General features: G+C 36.0%; 1 protein-coding gene across 5 annotated transcripts in view; it reads left to right on the top strand.

Annotated features, from left to right (window-relative positions):
• The window catches only part of TBC1D22A (TBC1 domain family member 22A), a 212,827-nt gene that overhangs the window by 87,782 nt on the left and 100,729 nt on the right, over window positions 1-24,316 (top strand). For all 5 annotated transcript variants that reach the window (XM_074903258.1, XM_074903257.1, XM_074903254.1 and 2 more), the window contains one exon: window positions 15,604-15,679. In XM_074903258.1, coding sequence (XP_074759359.1) covers window positions 15,604-15,679 — 76 coding nt within the window. The remainder of the gene's footprint in view (window positions 1-15,603; window positions 15,680-24,316) is intronic.

Genomic DNA, 24,316 nt, shown 5'->3' with positions numbered 1-24,316 from the left:
CAAAAAATTGGATATGAGGCAGCAATGTGTGCTCGCAGCCCGGAAAGCCAGCTGTATCCTGGGCTGCATCAAAAGAAGTGCGGCCAGCAGGTTGAGGGAGGAGATTCTCCCCCTCTTCTCTGGTGAGACCTCACCTGGAGTGCTATGTCCAACTCTGGAGTCCTTAGCACAGGAAAGACATGGACCTGTTGGAGCAGGTCCAGAGGACAGTCATGAAAATGATCAGAGGACTGGAACACCTCTCCTGTAAGGACAGGCTGGGAGAGTTGGGGTTGTTCAGCCTGGAGAAGAGAATGCTCTGGAGAGACCTTATTGCAGCCTTTCAATACTTAAAGGGAGTTTATAAGACAGCTGGACAGAGACTTTTAACCAGGGCCTGTAGTGACAAGACAAGGGACAATGGTTTTAAACTGAAAGAGGGTAGATTTAGATTGGACAGAAGGAATATATTTTTTATGATGCGAGACCCCGGAGAAGTTGTTCAAGGAAGTGTTTGCTGTGTTCAAGACCAGGTTGGACCGGGCTTAAGCAACCAGATGTAGTGGAAGATATCCTTGCCCATGGCGGGCTGTTGGACTAGGTGAACTTTAAAGGTCCCTTCCAGCCCAAACTATTGTATGATTCTGTGATTCTAACTGACTTGCATTCTGGATGCATGATCACCAAATCCACTGGTGGAGGGCAAGAACTAGAAGGGGATGGGTGAGGTAGGACCTGGAATCATTAAATTTAAGGTCAGATCATGCCCCAAATTGCATGAATTGACTTACATCAAATTGTAATAATCCTGTGCTCCTGCCTGCACCTGAATGCTCATTCCTGTATATCCCATGTTGAATCCTGCCAGCTGTGAGATAATAGAGTTCATAGAGCTGAACTGCCTGACAACACAATAAAACAAAAAAACACCAATTGATTTAAGGAGTGAACACCTTGAATAGGTACCATAGCAAAGAAATTAATAGAACTACACAGTAGGGCCAAGACAGGATTGTGGCAGTTGAGACATACAGGTTCTCAATTTACCAAGCTTGTTGCCAGTATGCAGTTGTCTAGATGATCTGTTTCAATCTCTCTACTTCCAAAGATATTTACTGCTGATTGTTTCTTGGAAATAATAATAAGGTTAGTTTTTACTACTCCATGTGATCTACTGTAGATAAATGGAATGTCTTTACATCCAACCAGGAAAAACTTCTTCTATCTCACAAAGTCACAAAACCAGACAACATAAAATCATAAAACCAAAGGAGAATCCCAAACAAGATTAATGCTATTATATTTCTATTTTTCTGTGAAAAAATGTCCTAAGAGACTCATGTATGACTACTGATACTTTGTCTGAGATGTCTGAATAAATTCTACAAGGATTTTAGAGAAGAGTAATATGTGAGATGTTTATAACTGCAATCTAAGAATCTCTGCAGAGTCTTTCTTTTAATTTATTCATCAATATAGGCTTCCATTTGATGTTGGCCTACCAGTATTAGATAAGTTTAAAGAGTGTAGTTTGATAACAATTAGGGTCCTGTTGTGAAATTTTTTACTAATATGAGATAGACACATTTTTTTGTGTGCTTGTCTTTCCAATACATAAAAGTGTAATGAGAAAATTATTATATTTATATCCCTTTATTATTCTTAACAGAAAACTCAGTTATTTTTCCAACCCATCTCAACTGTCTCATTTTCTTTGTTCCAGAATTATCAAAGGTGTTACTAAGAAATATGTATTTCTTGATCAAGCTTTGCTACACATAGTATCTCTTATTTCTCCTTCTTTTGCTCATCTTAACCTGCTGTTCTTTTTCAAATGTGACTCTGTGCATTTGTACTATAACAGCACATCTTTGAACCACAGGGACCTGTGGAACAGAAGACAGTGTTGGCATTGGGCAGTATGACAATTACTCCATGCCATGCTTACAGTTCTTAGCCTAGAGAAGAGATGAAAAACTTGGTCAAATCTGTTGCTTTGGCAGATTCACTCATGCTTTTTTTTTTTTGTGATCTGGGCTGTGTTGGGTTTGTCTGGGGTTTCTGGTAGTGTGTGTGGGGTGTTGCAGCACTGGCCCCTGTGAGAAGCTTCTCAAAGCTCCCCTGGCTCCAAGTCAAACCCACCTCTGGCCAAGGCCAAGCCAATTAGCGATGGCGGCTGCGCCTCTGTGATAACGTATTTAACAAGGGGAACATGGGAGCGGGAGTCGGAGTTGTGAGGAGGACACAACTGTGAACACTGAAGTCAGTGGAAGGTGGGGGGAACTGCACTAGAGCTCCACCCTGTATCCTTTGGTGAGAAGGCAGGCCACCCCCCTGCTACCATGGAGGTCACTAGTGGAGCAGAGACTCGCCTGCCGTCTGTGGAAGACCCCACACTGGAGCAGTGCCTGAAGGAAGCCGGGACTCTGTGGGAAGAAGCAGCCCCCGCTTTTGTAGCTTGACACTGGGAGGACTGCAACACACGGGGGTGACCCACACCGGAGCAGCACGGAAATGGCTGCAGCCTGTGGGAAGAACTCACACCAGAGAAGGTTCATGGAGGACTATCTCCTATGAGAGGGGAACCAAGTGGAGCAGGAGAAGAATGCAAGGAGTCCTCCTGCTGAGGAGAAAGGAGCGGGGGACTGACTGTAAGTCCTGTTCCCTGCACCGCGTGTGGGGAGGATGCAGAGAAATCCAGAACAAAACTGAGCCTGGGAAAGAAGAGGGAGTTGGGGGGAGATGCTTTTAAAATGTGGTAATGCTTCTCACTGTCCCATTGTGTCTGTTAAGTGTTGTTGTTAGTGTCTGAATTAAATTGGTGTTCTTTTTCCGTCCCCTAATGAATCTTTTGCCCATAACCATAATGGGTGAGTCACCCCTCCCTGTCCTTATCTCAATTCCTGAATCTTTTGCTTCATTTTCTCCTTCACATGCCTGAGGGGGAAGGGGTGAAACAGCTGTGTGGTGCTCAGTTGCCTTCTGAGCTCAAACCAAGACATGGGGGTTTCTATGCAAGTATGTCTTTGGCTCCTGTTAGAGAGTTTTGCAGAACTTTTCTAGTAGTTAATGTTTGATATTGCACAATAGTTTAATTTATTTTGTGTTCTCAGATTACTTTGCATCTTCTTTCACATTTTGTTCTGTCTAGTTATAGGCTCCTAAGTAGCTACACATGTCTCATCGCAATTTGATTGAAACTTTAAAAAAATTGATTTAAATAGAAATACTAGGAGAATTTTTCTAAGATGTCAGTTAAGCTTGTAATCTGTAGCTGTATATACTGTCTTATAGCAGTCAGTGTTGGATAATGATGTGCTGTAATGGTTTTCCTTTTCAGTGCTTCATGACTATGTGCTGCAAATTTTTGCTTTAGCTTTTGTCCCAGAAAGACTATACCTCACTGACATTTTCCTTATTTATTTCAGGAAAACAAATGAGAACTTCTAAAATCATAAGAACATAGGATAATTCTGGTAGGAAGGAGCCTCTACAGGTCATCTAGCCCAACCTCCTGCTCAAAGTAGGGTCAATTCTAAGGTCAGATTGAGCTGTTCGGCACTTCGTCCACTTGGATCTTGAAACCACTGAGGATGGAGACTGCGCAATCTTGGGGTTAACCTGTTCCAAATTCTTGATTGTCCTCATGTTGAAAAATATTCTCGCTATAGTCAAATGGAACACTTCTTGTTTGTTTATGCTGTTTGTGTCTTATCCTCCCGCTATGCACCACTATTAAAAGCTGAGCTCTGTCTTCTTGATTACATAGGTTTTAGCAGGCTTCTATGAGGCCTCTAAGAGCTTCTAGAAGGCCTCTGAAGCGTTCTTTACTTCAGGCTGAACAACCCCAGTTCCCTCAGCCTCTCACAGGGCATGTGCTCCATAACTCTGAGCATCTTGGTGACTTTTTGCCCTTGCTCCAGTTTATTCACGTTTTTCTTGTATGGGGGTCCCTAAAACTGATGTGGTATTCTATATAATAGTCTTGAAATACAAGACATTATTTTTAAACATTAGAAAAAAAATACAGTAAAAATAATTGAGCTCTAACTGTTCAGTCAGAGAGATTGTAGAGTCTTCATCCTTGGAGTTCAAAACGTGACTCTGCATGGCCTTGAGCAACTTGCTTCAGCTGACCCTGCTTTGGACAGTGGTTGGATTTAAAATGGTCTCCAGAGCTCCCTGCCAACCCCAGTGAGGTCTGAGTGTGGATAATCACTTCCCTTCATCTAATGGACCAGGAGGCTGCTGACCACCTTTGTTGTCAGGGCATACCACAGGCTTCATCTGAACTTGCTGTCTGTTGAGACTTCCAGGTCCTTTTCCCTAGAACTCCTCCCCAGCCATTTTGCCTCCAGACTGTATTCTTGCCAAATGCTGTAATGCTGATTTATAAAAACCTGTTTCTGGGGGTGCGTGTGGCCATGTGCAAAATATGGCTAAATAAGACCACGTTCTTGATCATTTTCAACACATTAGTTGCTAATGTTGCATTTGTAATCTATATAGCAGTATTTTGGTGCATTCCTATTGTGAACAAGAGTCATGTAGTCCTAGTTTTTTTTATAGCTAGTTACTTTTGAAAACTATTTTGTTTTGCATTTCAAGATGAACAAGCAAAAGATAGAATGTTTCAGATGTCAGTCTGCCATGCTTATGATAAAGCTGGTTGTTTTTACAGCGCTTCTGCTGCAGGTGACATGTGCGTATTTTTGCATTTTCACCTGTAGGTCTAATGGCAGTGCATATGGGAAAACTAGAAGTTATCCTACAAGTATTTTTTCCACTTAATTAAGTAGACATTCCCATATATCCTTTGTAATTAGGTTTTTTTTATTACTAACTCATCCATTATAACATTTTCCTCAACAGAGTCCCGTTAACATTCAAGTAAAAAGTTCATGCTGATCTGTGTCACCTGAAAATGTAATTTTCATGTATAAAATAGAGTATAACTCTTCATTTTAAGTTCAAGTATAATAGTAATAAAATAACCAAAGGGGAAATATATGCATTGCATAATGGTCTAACCAGATGTATTAAAAATAGCAATAAAATATTAATATTATCATTTATCAGGGCCTGGGAATTTTTAGAATAAAAAGGAGATAATTCATATCCAGGGATTGGAGTATACTGAGGTATATATTCACTATTTCTATGGCTGATTAAATAGCAAGATTTATGATCTGCAAAAGGGAATCTTGCAAAGTTCTTTCTCACTCCTGAGTTATGGGAAGCTGTTGCTAACATGTGCCTCAAGTCTGAATTATGGATGGATGGAATGCTGCTTGGAAAGTCTTTCAGAGGTCTATAGGAACCAGATAAGTAGTGTGAATACACAGCTCATGTTGAGAGGAGCATACAAAAATAACTGACACTAACTCTTCTGAAAATTCATCACAGGACCTTCCAAAGATTTATTTTTAAAGAAAAAATAGGTCATAGGTAGCTTTCTTTGTACCTTTTCATTAAACTACTACACGACAAGTTTCTTGATAATGTCTGCAGTTCATTTGGGTGCTAGTTTAAGGATATGAAAAACTGCAGATCTGTTGCATGAGAATATGGACTCGTTAGCTGAGATAGATATAAGGAATATGTACTGTAAATGTTTGCATCTGCCTGTTATTTGTCTGTTATGTGAACCACATGGCTATTGCATACGTGCTTTCATACATGGGTCAAGTTTCTCTGTCACAGGTACCATGGGGTCTACCTGTGCAAATGCAATGATAGCTTGCCTAGGATTTCTGGGTATGCATCAGCCCAGAATTTCTGGTAAGCTTAGCTAAATGGAGAAAGTAGTCTTGCCTCCCCCGTTCCTCAGCTCAGTGTAGCACTGCAAATGTGGTGTGTTCAGGGAAAATGTGATACATGATATAACTGTCTCCAAAGCAGTCTTCAGAGTCTCCACTAACATCATTTAACTGATACTGGAAGAGAGTACTGCAGTCATGCTCCAATTTCTGTGTAAACAGATCCTGATGCCAGTCAGAAATGTATGTTTTAGAAATGTGGAAGTCCTGGCAGGGATTGTCAGAAATGCTAGCAGTAATTTCTGTACATAGTTCTTTTAATGTTTGAGCTGCATATTCATGCTATATGTCTGTTTCTGCAGCTACTATCGCTTTTAACTCCATCTGTGAGATAGAACTTCTGTATGGTAATAACTGTTCAGTAATTTCCAGAAATCCAGACTGTTCATTTTACGCTGGTTTCCTGTCCCAAGTTGGATCCTGAGGATAACAAAACATGTTGTTTTTTCTTGAAGCTACAACTATTCTAAGGAAAAACAATAGATTGCTTGATTAGAAATGTGTTTTAAAACACAAAAGTAACGGCTTTTTATTTTAGAATTAAAGTGCAAGTTGTGTTGTAAAACTTTATGAATGATAATATATGTAATTGTAGGGGTCACTGCTGATGACTGCGAACAGATTGCTTTGTCTTTCCGAAAGTGAGTTTATTGTTGAATGGAGACTTCTATTCTGATGAATAAACAGTAGTTTGGGATTACTCTTATTCTTTTAATTATAACTGGCTTCCATAAAGCTATTTTTAAAGAACAATTTTAAATTCAAAAATCTAGTTTCTCAAATATAGATATTAATTGGAAAATCATAAACATGAGAAATTTCATGAGAAGTAGGTTCTGCAATTAGGGCAGGCATTTGTGTCTGTTCTGAATTCTAGAATGTCTTTTCTTCTAATGAGGAATGAACAACTTCAACATTCTTAGTAATCACTTATCAAATGATACACCTAAATGTTATTTTTCTGTTACTCTATCTACATGTCATGTGAGACTCAAATCTTTTGAAATATTAGCATGGCCACAACATGTGCTTCTATCCTGAATCATTTCTGTATTCATGCACAGATTTCTATTTTTCTTACATAATCTGTTGGAGCAAATACTGGTTTATGGTGTTTTAAACTTAGAGTGAAGGAAAAGATTCAAAGTAGAACAAGAGTCTAGAAATTCTTCTGTAAGCAGGTCTTACCTTTCTCAATTCAAGAGAATGTTCTTACAAAGACTACACATAAATTACTGTTAAGAATGAATACTGTTGAGGGCAGACCTTTTTGAGGGCAAAACACAGGCAGTATTATGTCATTCCGTGTGACTTTTCCCAAGGACGTTCAGATCTTCAAAGTCTTGTTTGAAGCTTCTCATTATAAAGTTCTTTGAAGACTTTCTTAGTACCTGAAAAAAACCCCAACCCAAAATGTTTTATTGAACAATGCTAGGGAGTTAATAGACAAACTCAGACAGTCAAATTGTTGTAACTACAAGCTGTTGGAATGTAATTAACACAATTGATATGTTAGTCCCATTCTTTTGATGTGACAGTAATTAAAGGATGTCTGCTCTTATCTTTTCAAATCTTGGACTAGTTATAATGTAAAAAAATCATACCTGTTGTGGTCTTCCCGTATAGCTCTGAGTAGATATACTCTGAGCAGCTGAGTGCTGTATCGTGGCTGTTGATGGTCTGGCATCATACAGGTTGTTTCAAAGTAGATCCTGAAACTTGATGTACCAAAACCTGAGATTCGAAATGTCAACATTTTATATTTTTGGAAGAAATGATCCTTCAAACTCATCTACACTGAGACTGTCATTAACAATGAGTCATACAACCTCAGTGTCTACTTTGAAAAGTATAAATTGTACATTGGTTTAGAAGAATTGCAATTGAATCTATGGTATTGGATATCACTGAACTCTATAGTAGGAGTGTGCCACAACAATAAGCTTTACATGAAAATTGCTGAGTTTGGACTAGCGCCTGTCCATGAGAGGTCTTCAGGGACTCTCCTGAAATTTCTAGTGTCTTGCTTGGTCACTGGAGGATTTATATTCCTCCCAATCAGTTTGAGAAGATTGAATTCATCACTAGGATACTGTGCATCAGGATGCCTAGTAAGAATTTCAAATGTGGTGGTTTAGGCCCTGCCGGGACCAGAGACCATGTTGCCGTTGTCCCTCCCCCACCCTTGGACACAAGTAGGGCACAAACCCCGGGGTTGAAATGAAAAGAGATTTAATACAACAGTGTGATAAATAACAATCTGAACAACAACAGTAGCAATGATAACATCAATAAACAGTAATAACAGCAAACAAGACAAAAGATATACAGAGAAATACCACAATGGATACAGACAGCCCCGTGCTTCCCATCACCAAAGCCACAAAGGAAAGCTTCCCGTGCTGCCACGCAGGACCTGACAGCATGGTATGAATAACCTGGCTGGAGATCCCTTCCCCCTTCTGGGGAAATTTAACCCTATCGTAGCTGAACCAGGACACTCAGATTGAAATATATCTGTGACTGCCTCCTATGAAGGTCTCTGGTAATAGGTAAAGAAGAAGATCAGTACTCAAAACTGCTTTGGTAAGAGAGGAGAGGAATGGAATGGGGTGGATATGATATCAGATTTTGAGAATGATTTCAAGGAGATTTAGGAGAGCACAGACAATTAGACATGCACATTAGGAAAGTTTGTAGAATGTATAAAAATAAGCAGAATTAATGGTTAAAGGATAAACCCCATATTATTCAATATTTTCTGTAACTCCTGTAAAGCAGCACAAATCTAGCAGCTTTTGGAAGCAATCAGTGAGGCTGTGAACAACTATAGAGTTTAATTGCATTTCTAAAATGCTTTTTGATAAAGTCCTTTATCAGAAGTACATAAAGAAGCTAAGCATCCATGGTAGAAGCATTGCCTGTTACCATGTAGGGAGGAGAAGGGTTTATATAAGTAGTCCTCAAAAGACAAAACATCACTTTGTTACTTTTAAAACCTAAAATGAGTTTCTGCTTGGTATGTTATGCTGGTTTAATCCCTTCTGTTCATCCCTTTTGAAATGATGGATTGAAAATTTTAAAAAAAAAAAAGATAATAGAGCAAGATAAGTGACATCAAAGGTATGGAACAGTTTCTGGGTGATGAATTATGTTCTTCAATTTGGATGACTTTGCTAAGTGGAGGAATGTAATAGAAGTCTTTAAAATTATGAGCTGCATGAAGAAGGTGAATAGGGAGTAGTTGCTTTCTATCTCTTCTGATGCAAGTTCTAGATAGGATCTTGTAACACTGCTGAGTGATAGGCTTAAGAAAATAGTGGTTGAGTAACTAAACTGCGAGCTACTTGACAAAGGATTAAAAGCATTTTGCATGGGTTTAGAACCTGAACAGTTTGAAGTTGGTTGAACAACTTTAATTACTAAGATACCACCTTGAGTTAGGGAAGTCTCAGCACTGTGAACTGGAAACTGAAAGAATGCTGCAAGCATATCACTGTGGGTTTATTTTGCTTTTATCATCCTCTGCAGTCATTTGCTGCTGACTGCTCTTACAAGGGAAGAAACAAGGTGGTTCTTTTGTTTGGCCCAGTAGCCAATTTTAAGTTTATAAAAATAAGCATTCAGATAATAGAAAAGTGAGGGCATCAGTAGGATTTACCCTGAAGGCTGTGGTTTTTCTTCAGGACAGGTGCCTCCAGAAGCTCTTAAGGAGCCTGCATCTCTTTGGAAGCCAATGATGCAGTTTTCTAGCCTGTCACTTGAGAGTAAAATGTTCAGGAAGAGAACAAACCTATTTGTAATCAGTTCTGAATACTTAGATAAAAGGCATTGTTTTCTGTATTTTAGATGACATATACTGTGCTATTAGTATACTTGAGAATAAAAATATTTTATCTTCTACCTAAAATTTACAGGATGAGCTTTTGGGATTGGAAGTGTCCATATTTATGATTTCTAGCTCTTACCCAGATTTTAACTGTTGTCTGGCCTATGCCACTTCCTTTATTGCTACTTTAACACATCCACTTGTAAGACTGAGGTTTGGTTACATAGCCCAGTAGAAGATTGGGTCTTTGATTATGAGCCTGTGGATACTATTATGAGAATCAGTACCTACTTTTTAATAAGGTGTTGCTTTTTCCATCCTCTTATGTAGGAATAAATACGATACTGTTTTCCATGTAGAAGGTTCTGGGCTGCAATGCTTTGCAAATTTCTTTCCTACTGCTTAGGAAATTCTAAATTTTCAAAAATCAAGCGTAATTATTACAAAAGTTGAAAAAACTTTTATTTTAAAGGGAGTATCTTGGAGTAATTATGGAACATGCTATGTAATATGTGCAAACAGCATAGTCCAGCACACTTGTGTGTTTGTTCTTATGCATGCTCACTCTCTCTTTCCTGAACTTTATTTAAGATTGAATTTACATTATAATCTCCAACTTTAAGAAACATTTTGGATAAACTGTGCCTGCCATTGACAATGTTAGTATACATGTTGGCTGTCATTATCTAAGTGTCATGCTACCTTTCCACCTGCCCCCACGCTTTCACATAACTTTGAGAGCAGGGTGAACCAAGATTTTTAATAGGAGGTTGTGCAGAGGATTCACAAATATGTCAACGAAGTACTTAAATGAGCTTAAAGAATAAAATTGAGAAGATACCTTACGGACTTAGTGAGATAAATGTACAACTTAAGAAAGCTTTTTTCTTTCAGTTGTCTTTTGTTCATGTGATAATATACTTGCACATACCTAAATTCATATGTAGGAATTCTTAAATATACATCAGTAGAGAAAATAGAAGTCTAGGTATCCTGTATTCATATGACTTAATGTATCCTTTATATTTAAAAGCTCTGTTCTGATTGATAAAACCTTACTGAAAACAAACAACACATGAAGACTTTGTGTCAGAACTTTCCATTTGCTTCTGTAAATGGTTCTGATATTTTCGTCAGTACCTTATTGGTGAACATCTTGTGTGACCTGAAAAGATGAGAAACACTGTGCTTATACTTGCACTTGGCTGCAGTCATTATTCTCAAATTACTGACAGTATTTTTTCTTTTAACTTTGACTGGCTCTATTTATTCTTCCGTGATGACATGAAGGGTTGTTTTCCTTTCCTCTTCAGCTTTCTTCTTCTCTTAAAATTATCCCCTATTAACCTATTTAAAAAAAGATGGGGGACTTTGTTTAGCTAAACCCTGCAATGTCTGAATTTTCAAAATGGAAAGTATTTCTGACAATGATAACTGTAGTAGAGGTCATATGTGCAATATATTAAGTGATGCAGTAATGTTCTGTATCATTCAGAGGGCATTGTTTCCCTGAGGTTCTTAGCTTAGAGATTTGCAAATTTATTTCATTTTCTGACCCTGGGAAACAATTTTTAATAGTGTGAATTTTTTAAATATTTTTAAATATTAGAAATCAGTGCAGAAGGGCAAAGGATCTAAAATGTTAAAATTTCTCATGTGTAGATAAGTTGCATCCTGAAACTTGAAAAAAAACACTAGAATCTACTTTGGTATTTTGTTCCTGATAGACAAAAAACGCTAGAGGTGTATGGTGTAGATACTGCAACTTTTGGAGGATATTAAGACTCCAAGTAGGACCATCCTTAGTTCACTCATTATCTCTTTCTTATGTATCCACAGAAAAGGTTACTTTAGGACTTACCTTTCAAGGTAAACACCTTTCCAAGTTATATCTGCATTCAGAATAGAGCTAGCAAAATGGATGGAACTTGATACTCAGTGGTTAAACACACTTTTAGAAACTGTGATCTCTCCCCTCTCCCCCATATCCTCCCTGAGGATTGTTGTGGTTAAATTTTTTCAGTGCATTTTTTCTTTATTTTCACTTTCTATTTTTTTTTCTATTTAGAATTTCTCTAACCTTAAAAAAAAAAATCAGAAATTACCTAATATTTTTTTCATGTTTAGTGGAGGCTATAATTGAAATATTTTCTTTTATATTATAATGATTATTTTTTGAGAAGTCCTGCCAGACCTAGTTGTAGTTGCAGGGCAGTAAGGTGGTTATACTAGTCTCTACAGAATAAGTACAGACTGCTGACACAAAGATTTGAGACTGAACCAAATTTTGAGCCCTTGTGACATTATAAAGTCTTAACCTTCTGTATTGTAAGGTGAAACTAATTATGTGTTGGAGTCTGAACTAGATATTATAACCATTCAGCTGTGAAGTAGGTTAGCATAGTTCACTGAAAGTATGTTGGAAGCTATCTGAGAGGAACGTCGAAGAATTTAGGTATTGCACACCAATGCATGATTTTTTTATGTTTATCATGGATTCTACTGTGTACTCATGCGTACTTTGTCATATGCGGATTCTTACCAGGAAGTGTCAAGAGCAGTGGTTAGAAATGTAAGGCATTTCTGTTAACTGTTTGCTGAAGATCTGTCCTCAGTTACTTACGTCTTTTCAGAGTTTGTCTTTTGCTTAATATCGACGGTCAAAATTACAGAAGGAATAAATGAGGAAATATAACAACATTTTGCGGGATGAGTAATGAAATGATCCCGTGAGGGCCCAGAACTGTGAGGAAGAATAGGTAGGAGAGTTGAATACTGGATCACTTTTTTTCTGCAAAAATTAGCAGAGAACTTGTGTTTACATGGCGAAGTTTTGGTAGCAGGGGAGCTGTAGTGGTGTCTTCTGTGAGAAGAAGCTCTATGTTGGACAGTTAGTTTCAGCCAGCTCCAAGATGGACCTGTCGCTAGCGAAAGTTGAGCCCGTTGGCAATGCTGGTGGTTCCTCTGTGATAACATATTTAAGAAAGGGTAAAAGCAGCTGTGGAGGAGGAGTGAGAAAATGTGAGAGAAACAACTCTGCAGACACCAAAGTCAGTGAACAAGGAGGGTGAGGAAGTGCTCCGGGAGCAGAGATTCCCCTGCAGCCCATGGTGGAGACCATGGTGAGACAGACTGTGCCCCCACATCCCATGGAGGTCCACAGTGGAGCAGATCTTCACCTGCAGCCTGAAAAGGGACCCCATGCTGGAGCAAGTGGCGATGCCTTTATAGAAGCTGCAGCCTGTGGAGAGGAGCCTGCGCTGGAGCAGGCTTTCTGGCAGGACATATGGCCCATGAGGAGCAGTAGAGATGAAGTGGTATGAACCGACCACAACTCCTGTATTCCCCTGTGTCTCTTGGTGGGGAGGAGGTAGAAGAGTTGGGACTAAAGTTGAGTCAAATTTTGAAGCTGGTATTGCCAATCATATGATAGAGTAATTAAAATCTTAACCGCTGTACTTCTATATTGTCCTGAATTAATGAGTTTCATGAATCTGCTATTTTTTTTTTCTTTAACTATGTTCCTATTTTTTTTTCTCCACATATAAGCACAGAAGGAGCAAGAATAGTAGATAACAGAATACTTTTTATGTTTACAAAGTCATTCTCACAATTTTGCAAACTCCAGAAAGTCAATTATAAGTATTATAGGAAGGGAATATGTACAGTGTAGTTTAATTAGAAAAGAGGGCCGGGGGAGCCAACAAAGATCTTTTCAGTTAGATGAGTCAGCACACGTAGAAGTGTGACTCCCAGCTGTGTTCATTAGCAGCTGAAATAATGAACAGCAAAATAAATTAATAGACAAGATCAAATATAGTGAAGAGCAAACTTACCTGTTTTCAAATCCAAGATGGCAGGTTTGGGTTGCATTTCCAGGTGTGTACAGAATAAATGATGCTTTGAGAAATGAAACAAGTTTCAGATTCATAGATCACAGTTGGGAGTTGCACCACCTGGGGAGAGACTAATGATTGAAGTAGTAGTGTCTTAGCTGTGTGTTGTCTTTCAGTGTTAAATGCATGAAGATACTTTTACAGAGGATGTTATAGATTAAATATTTGAGTATCATATTGCTGTACTTTGAGTATAGTACTACATTTAGAAATACCAGTTAACTTTCTGTAAATAATAAGAACAGTATATAAACACTTTTAAAAAAATAAATACAGTTTTCATTGTTAGAGTAGATTCTGTAAAGAAAACTAATTATTATTTCCTAAAGATGCTGTATCCTGGATATGATATATGATTAATACAGGAGTATGTCAGACTTGTATAAAAGGTATTGTTCCAGTGCATGGGATAGTTTCTCTGTTCCCAAAATAAGATTATAGTAGATTTGCATTCTGTGAGACTTTTCACTCTTTCAGTATTTATTCCTTATTGCACTACTGAGGATGCTCATGTTCTATTTGAGAGACAGCACCAACAAGATGAAATGTTTGCCCATTTTAGTTGGTGATTCTTGTTTCAAATTTCAAATTTCAGAGAATTATCCTTGTTTCCTCATCAAAACTGTTTTGGTTTATGCATTCATTTCTAATATGAAATACTGTGAAAGTGCTACTATACTTTGCTATTATTTTTTAAATAGCTACTACTGTGGTCAGTTAGAAGTCATCAGAGCACATAATAGATTATTTGATACTTTAAATCACTTGTTGACTGATGTACTATAACCATCAAAATTATTAGGGTATAATTTTCCCTTGTGAACTTTCACGTTTCATACTTTATGGCAGTTTTATAGAATTTATAGATTAAATTGCAGTAGTTTCATAAAAACATAAAATGAACAAAACCTTGTAAATAGTCAAGAAAGTCAGTATGACTTCTTTTTAATAAAAAGCAAAATGTCTCATGACACAAAAATGAACTGATATTCATTCCCTTTACTCTAAGGCCAAGTTAAAATTTGAAATCGAGTCAAGAAAAATTAATATTCCAGCATCAGTGAAAATTTTTTTAGGATGATTTGTGTGATAGTTGCTCAGCTTTCCTGTTGACTTTCATAAAGGAGTTATTTAAACTGTATCAGTTAAGACATTAAATCTTTTACCCTTTTTTTGTATTATGTAGTGGTTACAGGAAAACAATTTTACATAGCAACTGTCTTTTAAGATCTGTATTGATAATTTTATTTTCTTGAATATCTCTGTATAGAAAACCATAATAAAATGAGTTGAGTGGAGCAATTGTCAATCAAATATTTAGAAACATTCAGAAATATTGTCTTTATTTAAAAAGATTGATCACTTTGGAATTGAAGTGGAGATATCTTTCTCATTATTTCAAACTCTAGTCTGTATTATAGAGCTGTGATCCAAAAATAAAAAATCCAGTTAGAGGTAATACATTTAAACAAATACATGCAAATACCCTACCATTTTAGCTATATAGCTCGTGTGTTAGATTTTGATTCATGATATTAACTGTAACCTTGGGTTCAGAACAGTCATGACTGTCATGAAATAGACTTTTGATTTCTTACGCTGCTGGAAGATATTATTCTGAACTGCCAAAGATCAAATTCTTATCCTGTCAATTATTAGGGCCTAAATTTTCATATTTTTTACATTATTTATGATAGAATTGTAAATTTATAAGAAAAAAAATCACCATAAAAAAAAATCTCTAGTGTGGCACATTTTGGCATTTAAGATGACAGCCTTTTAAAGCTCCTTGGACTTCTGCAATAAAGCTATAACTTCAGGGGCACTAGATTAGCAAGTAGAGAGCAACTGATCCAATACTAGCCATAGGGTATGCTTTTAGGGGTGAGGACTTGAAGTAGGACTATACAATGTGATGATTTACTGCCTGACTTTAGAAGCAGACCTAGAAAATGTAAAAACAAAGCACAAACACCTTAAGAAAGCATAGAAACATACATGGATTGAAATAAGTAATTGAAGGAAAATAAACTTTTTTTTTTTTTCATAAACTTATACTTGTATATGGTCTCTTCTTCAGGATAACTACACGTTTGCACAGCCAGGAATTCAGAAGAAAGTGAAAATGTTGGAAGAACTTGTTAGTCGGATTGATGGTAAGTCTTAAAAGCTAACCTAATTTCTAACTGGTGTTTCATTGGAAGAGTTTCGCAGGAAGTGTTTGCAAGAAGTCAAGTCAACATCGCTGCAGTTACCTACAATGGTGGGGTAACATCGCCTTCCTCCGATTAGGTGTTATAATCAATTTGTGACACACGGGCCTTTGTAAGATCACTGTCGTGTATCATTTAAAAGAAAGCCACTAGAGCATGAGCCACTTTCATTACTTTTTATTAAGGCAATATAATCAAAATTCAATGGCAGTTTCTTTGCAGCAGAGTAATGACCACATACAAAAGGCAGTCAGTATTCATTTCACATTAAGCTCAATGATTGTTGTAATTCGGGCAAGTCACAGTGGTTGTTTATGGTTGTCCTTCGGCACTATGTTTTGTGCCTTTGTGCATCATTTTGCTATCTGGAATGCCTGAATAATTTCTCTGTGGAATCCAATTAATTATGAACTCTGGAAATAACATCTTTAATATTATAGATAAATTACAGTGTGTGCAGGAGTAATTTTAGATTATGCTTTCATGTTTTAGCAGGGCACTTTGAAATATTTTCTACCTTCATCCTTAAAATAATTCCCTTCATGAAATGCTGACTGTTGTATTGCTAGAAGAGAGTTTAATTAAATGAAATGCAAGAGATAATGCTTGCCCATTCTAAACATACTCTCTTGATAGTTTGTTAAATTAATCAACAGAGTATTAACAAAATGTTGCCAAGCAGAACCAGGCATATATTTGCGACACCAGCCTGTCAATGATGAGATAGAAAAAATATTTATTGTGTAGCTTAATATTTGATAATCTTCTTGTAAAGATTAATTCCATCTTTTCACTGCATGTACTGGGAGGTTTTTTTGTGCCAGTGCTTATCATAGCAGATTTTGGGTTGGCCTGCACATGTTTACATCCTAAATATTTGATAATGCTCTTTATGCCCATTTAGGATGTTAAAGTATTTTTAAGGATCAAAAACTAAGGGCAGGAGAACAATGTTTATGTAATATTACACTATAAATATAAACATATGTATTTACATCTGCTGCAGATGTATTTTTTTGTTTAAAATGTAGATTAATATGAAAAATATAAGGGGATAATTCTGTATAAAGGATAGCAAATACATGTATTAAAAATATTTTTAAAGCCTTGTATCTTGTTACTTCAAAAATAATTAACTACGTGCAGTGTGACTGTTATTTTATGCTTATATTAATATTGGGGTTTAGATTTCAGTTACTTATAGAAACAACTGATTGTATATTAAATGAAATGTATAATTATGCCTATAAATAGACTTTCTGAACTTGGTCAATGAACGTTTATCTAAAAAAAATTCTTTAATCAAGTTTTTAAAATGAAAAATACCATTCTGATAATCAACCTTATTGTTTGGTTTAATAAAAATATTAAATATCATATGGTATCTTATTGTTTGTTTTCTAAGACAGAAAGAAAAGCTGAAGGCTTATTTGTGCTGTTAATGATTTAGGGATATAGTTAAATAACTTCTCTCAATTGTTAGGTTTAGGAGGCATTATTTTTAAGGCTTCATGCTTAAATTTAAAAGAAAATAAGACAGGCTGTTGTAGCAAATAAATGTGTTTTCTTAAACTATCCTTTACCAGGGTTTGTAAATTAAAGTGAGGGTTTCTGATTTTTATCTGATTAAAAATAATTTTGTGAGGTCTTTATAGGACTGTATTGGATAGAACACTGTTGAAATAGTTCTTCATTAAAAACTGTAATTGTTTATTTATCTTCCTAAATCTGGATCCAATTTTTTCTTGTTCAATGTTTTTTGATCTAAATTGTATAGCATTTAGTAAATGGGGCAACCAATACAATGTATATTTTACAGTGAACTATACGTTATGGCAGATTTTGCATCTATGTCCGTGACTGTAGATAACTGCCAAGATTTTTTAAAATCAAGATGGGTACTGAACAATACCTTTTCTACACTAGAAATTTTTTTGGTAGTTGTTAGTAGACATAATGAGTGTTTGCTACTTGCTGTTGATTTTTCATATTGTCCAAAATACTTACAAGGTAACATCTTACATTAATCTCAACTCTAGACAGTTTACATGATTGAGTAGTAGAGGATGGTTTCGTTGTTTTTGAGCAGTGTAGTTGGAGAAAGCAAAGCAAAATCCTAACTTGAAGGAATTGATCATCGCATAGCAGGTATATTTTGCAAGTTGTCTTGTGTGACATACATGTAGCATGTGTAGAAAAGATGTTAAAGGAAACTATTTAAAAAAAAAAAAGTGAGGGTTATAACGCTTCAGAGTGAGGAACATTTCACTACACATTTTTTCATTGTAGAAACTAGAAAGTATTTTAAAAAGCTGACATTGCAATTTGAAAAGGAGGCCAGTGAGATTTTGATGTAATTGATATTATGGGAACCTAGAACTATTTAAGTTATGTGGGGCTTCTGGAAGTCAGTGTTCCAAACCTCTGCTCTTGTCTCTCTTGATCTAAGAGGACAATAAGTTACTGTGCTTTACTTTTCTTCATTTCTTTTTGCTTTTGTCTTTTTATCTTCATACTGGTTCTGCTGTACTGTAGCTAAAGTGAAATGTATGGCCAATACAAATTCAGTCACTTTGTTTTTTAAAAAGAAATATAATGATCTATATTTACTGTAAATATGCTAAGTGTTAGTTAAGGTTGTTGTGGAAGAAAATAATATTCCTTGTTGCTACTGTGTCACATTACTTTCTTGATGCTGGTTAACTGCGTGGTGAAGAGAATCTTAACATAGTAGCTGTGTGAGTGGATGAAACATGTACAGCTTGTTTGCTGATAGTAATGGATTACCAGTGTATGAAAAGTGATGCTCACCCTTCAGAGAGTGTTAATGCATTATGTTAGTGATTCAAGCAACCTTCATTAACCCAGCCTTATGGATCACAACTCTTCTCAAAGTACCTGTCCTTGTGCGTATATTGTGGAACACTGCAGTAGACTTCAAACAGCCAAACTACTCTGTTAGTTTAATCATAATCTCAGTCTGTTTATACTCCAGAAAATAATTTTGATGAATTGTGTTTAATGGAATTTTTGAGCTTGTTAATAGAATGTTGTTATAGATGAGATGGCAGTTGAAGATAAAACATTATTCAATTTAATTTTTCTCCTTATCATCATCATTCAGATTCTTCTAGGAATTATATGAAAATATTGAGAGGGAGGATCAATAGATAGCTCAATAATATTAAGAATCTGTTATAATTAATTATCTTTTCTGTTTTCTATAATGTCAGTAGAGCTTTTCTGCTCTAAATCATGAACCATCTCTCATGGTTTGTAAAAGGTCACACTCATGTGGCATGCTGTCTTCCACTTTTGCTTCATTTAGGCTTGAAAGCAAAGAGACATGGTATAGGAATGCCAAAATTAATTTCGGATTTGTGTTTCCAGAATTACAGGTGACTGGTTTCATGCTTGGGAGAGTCTCAGCTTCTTCAGTTTACTGTGAGCCATCTGGTAATTACGTTAGAGGTAGCCATTTGGAGAAGGCTGAGCATTGTAGATAAAAATGGTCTTGGGTTTCCATAAACATTGATAAAAGATGTTAAATTTGTGTGGCATTCTCTGTAAATTGATCAATGTGTTGTATTGATGACTCAGTATAAATATTCTGCATCTCTGTGAGAGTAAGTTTGGGAAGATTTTTTTCCTACATGTTTTATAGAACAACTCCTGGGGTTTGCATCTGTGTCCTGCACAGCCTGATCTGTGCTTATGTTTTCTTGTAGTTAAATAAATTCTGTGTTACTAGTGTTCCAGGTTCTTTCAGCAGTAATAACCAATATTACTGTAGAATTGGCCTGTGAATCTTAGTAAAAGGAAATAGAAAAATAAAAATTCAGAAAATTATTTTTAAAAAGAAAAAAAAAAGCTCTTACTGTTGCTCACTATATTTTTCCCCTTCTTTTGAAAATGGAAGTAATGGAAAAAAAACGTTAGAATATTGTATGACAGGAGTGCAGCATTTTGACTTTCCGATAAGTAAGTTAATCTAGAATTCAGCTACAATTTTCAGAGGTTCAGTAATATTTCAGTATTTATTTCTGCTGTGTCCACTGTGACACACTTCTTCTGTCCATCTGTTCTGGAGAGTTACCACAGGTATTCTTACATATGATATTTTACTTGGGATAATTTGTGATTTATTTTCATTTTAATATTGAAAAATAAAAATTATAAATTTTTCAAGAGAAAATAACGTATTTTTAGTGCAAAATTAAAGTTGTTATATTCAAATTGTTTTAAGGAATGACTTAAAGACTACATAGTATTGATTGGGCAAATATTTTTACTTATGCCTAGATGCAGTTAAAATGTTCCTTTCACCTTTTAAAACCACATTATATTAACAATTTTACAAGTAATTTTAAAAATTACTGCCATATTGTAAAGGTGTTTGTTTCGCTTCAAATGAAATACAAATTAGATAATGCATTTTGTTTTAATGTTCTGAAGAAGTTAATCTTGGCTCCACTAATCATACTTTATTTACTTATTTCTGTCTGGTGCTACAAAGGTCTTGGTTGGTCAGTTGTCTGCAGTTCTGTAGATAATGCTACAAGTAAAGATTTTTAATAAAGAACTTTCATATCATGGCCTTAAATTTATACTTTGCATATGTTTTTGCTATTTATGCACATAGAAATTTAAAATATGAAACTTTTGTATATATCTGTATTTGTTGTGTATATATATGTGCATGTGAAGTCCTTCATGAAATGTAGTCAATCAAAAAAATTTTCATTTTTTAATATATTTTTGGTTATCCACAGTGAAAGAGCTTAATTACACCATTCTCTGTGCTTCTCATGCTTTGAAATATTTGTTGTAGATGTGTCTAAAAGGTTGTTTGATATAATTCTTAATATTTATGTATAATGTTACAGTTTCTTATTTAATTGGAGATGTTTGTATAATATCTTTCATTAGTATAGACTCAGTGCCAGTGGAATTATCCTTCCCAACATCTGGGCTGATTGAAGAGCTGTGTGTTCTTTCTGGGCTGCTCAAGTTTAAATGTCCAGGCTTCACTCGGGAATCCTACAGTTACTCCTCTGAATGTTGCGTTGGTGTTTGACATTCAGCAGGCTCTCATTCCCAGAGATAAAAGGTGCCTATTCCCATAGAATTGCTCAGTGCTTCAAACACAAGTATTTTGCAGTTCTGCTCAGAACTTAATTTCATGTGATAAGTTAAGGCCAAAAAGTACTTAGAGATAACCTCGTGAGTAGTTTTGGTACCTCCATAGTTTCTAAAGGACATTCAGGTTCTGTGCTGATTGAACTTTTTTAACTACAGAGAATTACTGGGAGTTTTTGTTTAGGAAAATCTGAATCTCAAAAAGGCAAAATATCAACCAAAACTTAGGTGTTTTCATATTAAATAACTTGCTGTTCTTTAATAAGAACTCACAAAACAAGTGATCTGTTCAATATGCCATGATATAGATTCACTGATTTGTTTGGTTTTTAATTTGAATCTTGGGTGTTCATAGGATGAACTGATGAGGAAACGGTGGTAATAGGTGACATTTGATCAGTGTTTGTAACATATTCAATCATGCTAATGATTTTTTTTTAAAGTATGATTAAAGAATACTTAGTTGTATGTGCAAAATTATGTTCTTGTTTAATTGTATTGTAAAACATTTTACTGACACCAGTAATTTTGAACAAGGATTGTGTTGAAGTATCAGTAAAACAGAGCTCTAATTGTAATAGTTGAAAAGACTGGTATTCTTTAACCATGCAGAAGCACTTAGATTTGGAAATGAACATAGAATTTATTTAGACTTTACTGCTGCTATTGAAATCAGTGATTAATAAGGACCTCTCTGACAGTCCATCTTTATATGTCACCTTGGTGCTGAAGTGATTAAAAATCTTGTAATCGTTTCATAATTGTTTAATTAATTGGTGCCATAAAGCTCTTTTTCATTTTTACAAACCTATCTTATTTATCTCACCAGTAGTTATTTTTTAATCTGATTTTATGGTTGTAATTACTGTATTATACTTTAATACACTCTTAAGTGCGGCTCACTGGGCATTATAATTATTTAATATAACTTTTAAATCATATTTTTATGTCTTACTGTGGAGATTATATTTGTGTGCTATTACAGAGTTTAGAGATCTTAACAAGAGTTGAGACTCAATTTAAAATAATTTTTAAATTCCTGACTGTAAGCACTTTAACTTTTAAATAGCCAAAACTTAATATTTTCATGGCAAATTAAAAAATAGGGAAGGAAAAATAAGTTTAACATGATTGGGAATTTTAGAAATGTTAGCCCTAAACCCTATTTTGAATGCACACAGTTATGATTTAGAACAGGCTACAAAGTCCAGTGATTGATACCTGGACGTAGAAATGTCTCATCAAACGTATTTCTCACTGTTGTTTGTTGCACTTTGAATACTAAGTTCGAGTTCCACCTGGAAACACGGGATATATTTTTAACTTTTAGCCAGAATTGTAGATCTTCCTTGATTACTCCTAACTGTTTTTCCTAATAGTTTCCTCAATTTTGCACTGGATACCAGAGAATTGTTAATTGCATTTGGTTTGCTGAGGCAATTAGGCTTTCCCTTTCCCTCCCCTTTCCCTCCCCTTTCCCTCCCCTTTCCCTCCCCTTTCCCCTCCCCTTTCCCCTCCCCTTTCCCCTCCCCTTTCCCCTCCCCTTTCCCCTCCCCTTTCCCTCCCCTTTCCCCTCACCTTCCCCCCCTTTCCCCTCCCCTTTCCCCTCCCCTTCCCCCCCCTTTCCCCTCCCCTTCCCCCCCCTTCCCCTCCCCTTCCCCCCCCCCTTCCCCTCCCCCTTCCCCTCCCTTTCCCCACCTTTCCCCTCCTCCCCTTTCCCTCCTTTAGTATTTTCTTCTTTTGTCTTGGGATCTTCTTGGGCTCTTTAGGGTTGGAGTATTGGCCATATGTTTTGTGTATGAAGAAGATACTTCTCAGTCATAGCTACTAACTGTACATTTAGTGAGCTAAATTCAAATAGACCATTATCTCTAAATTGTAGGGCAAGAGGAGAATATAATTTGGTAATATTTCTGGTTTTCTGCCAGTCATTTTTTCGTTTTGTACAGGACTTCTCCAATTATTTTTTTTTAATGCTTTTATTATAATTCTTACAATGGATTATTTTAGCCAGTTATAAAAAGCAAACTAATTCTGGAACAAGATATAATCAGCATGTAAATCTTTTACTTGGATACCTACTATTACTTGAAGCAGAATCGTGTATCATAATGAGATCTTGTCTTCAAGTGCACATTTATGATCTTTTGAATGTCTTTTTCAGTAATCAGGAACTTCTGTTATTAATGTATATTAATAAAAAAGGAATACACATAACTAATAATCAGTCATTGCTAAACTGTAGTCTTGACAGAATTATTTTTGTTCAGACATTCATTAATTCAGGTTGGGGGTATTGTAAACCTAAATCTTCATCTGGCAACATCTGGTGTTGTGATTTTATTCCAAATTCTTATCTTTGTCTCCCATAAAGATAGTGGCTTTGAACAATATAGAAATGATCCAGGAAGAGAGATAATGAAATACAAAATTTGCTTTCAATATGTAGAACACTCAAAAAGAAAGCAGTCATGTACTGATGACATAGTTCTATCTTTGGGACAGCAAGGTTCAGTAAGTAGGAGCTATAATTTTAAGCAAATGGCAATGTTTAAAGAATCTAGGGGTAGTAGAAAAGATTTCAATATTTTGTTACTGTATTGACTATATGGATAGCATACACAAGCTGGTGGTGGATATGTTGGTTGTGGCATACCTAACTGAATGGATGAAGTTGCGTGCCCTGCTCCATGTTAATCAACTGTCTGTGAGTCTAGACTGGAGCAAAATGTGCTGCAAATGATGGAAGATGAGCGTGGATGGCCATATCCATATGGGGGCTGATACAGTTGAAGGGATGCTTGTTCCCTAAGGACATCTGGAAGCTTGCAGGCAATACTTGTGAAAACCAGTTTTACCAAATGTTTGTGGTAATGGAGGAGAATCTTAAGCAGTCACTGCTTTTTAGAAGGTTCTAGTCTTAGGAGTGCAAGCTTGCAGGGACAACCCTCGTGGGTAACACTGTTTCTAGTAAGGAGTCTTCCTCTAGATTATGTAGTTTATTTGTGTTACAATGCTGTCTTTTTTAATAGCAACTCACATTTTTAGAAAGTTCAGCTAAGTAGAAACAAATGCCTACTATAATACTGCATTAACTAGAATAAAATCTAGCTGGTTGGTTGCTTTGCACAGTTAAACACTACTGAAAAACAAGTACAGAAAACAAATTTTGTAGATGGGAAATAGTACTGGGAAGCTGTCAAGTATCAAGGCACAGCCTTATGAAGAAGCTGGAAGATAAATATTACTTTACCCTGCTTATGTACATTGTACATAATATCTCATATTTGTAATGGGCTGGGCCATGAAAACTTTTCTGTAGTCTAGAAATGTCAATCTTGTACAGGGAGTGAAACATCATTTTTGCCTGCTCAATATCACACAAACTGTGGCAGTGAAGTTTACTGGTTTTAATCTAATGGTCAGACAGATTCCAGGCTT

Source organism: Athene noctua, chromosome 3 (genome assembly GCF_965140245.1).
Source record: "Athene noctua chromosome 3, bAthNoc1.hap1.1, whole genome shotgun sequence".
Lineage (NCBI taxonomy): Eukaryota > Metazoa > Chordata > Aves > Strigiformes > Strigidae > Athene > Athene noctua.
The sequence above is the reverse complement of the archived record's forward strand: the minus strand, read 5'-3'. Positions and strand labels throughout refer to the sequence as shown.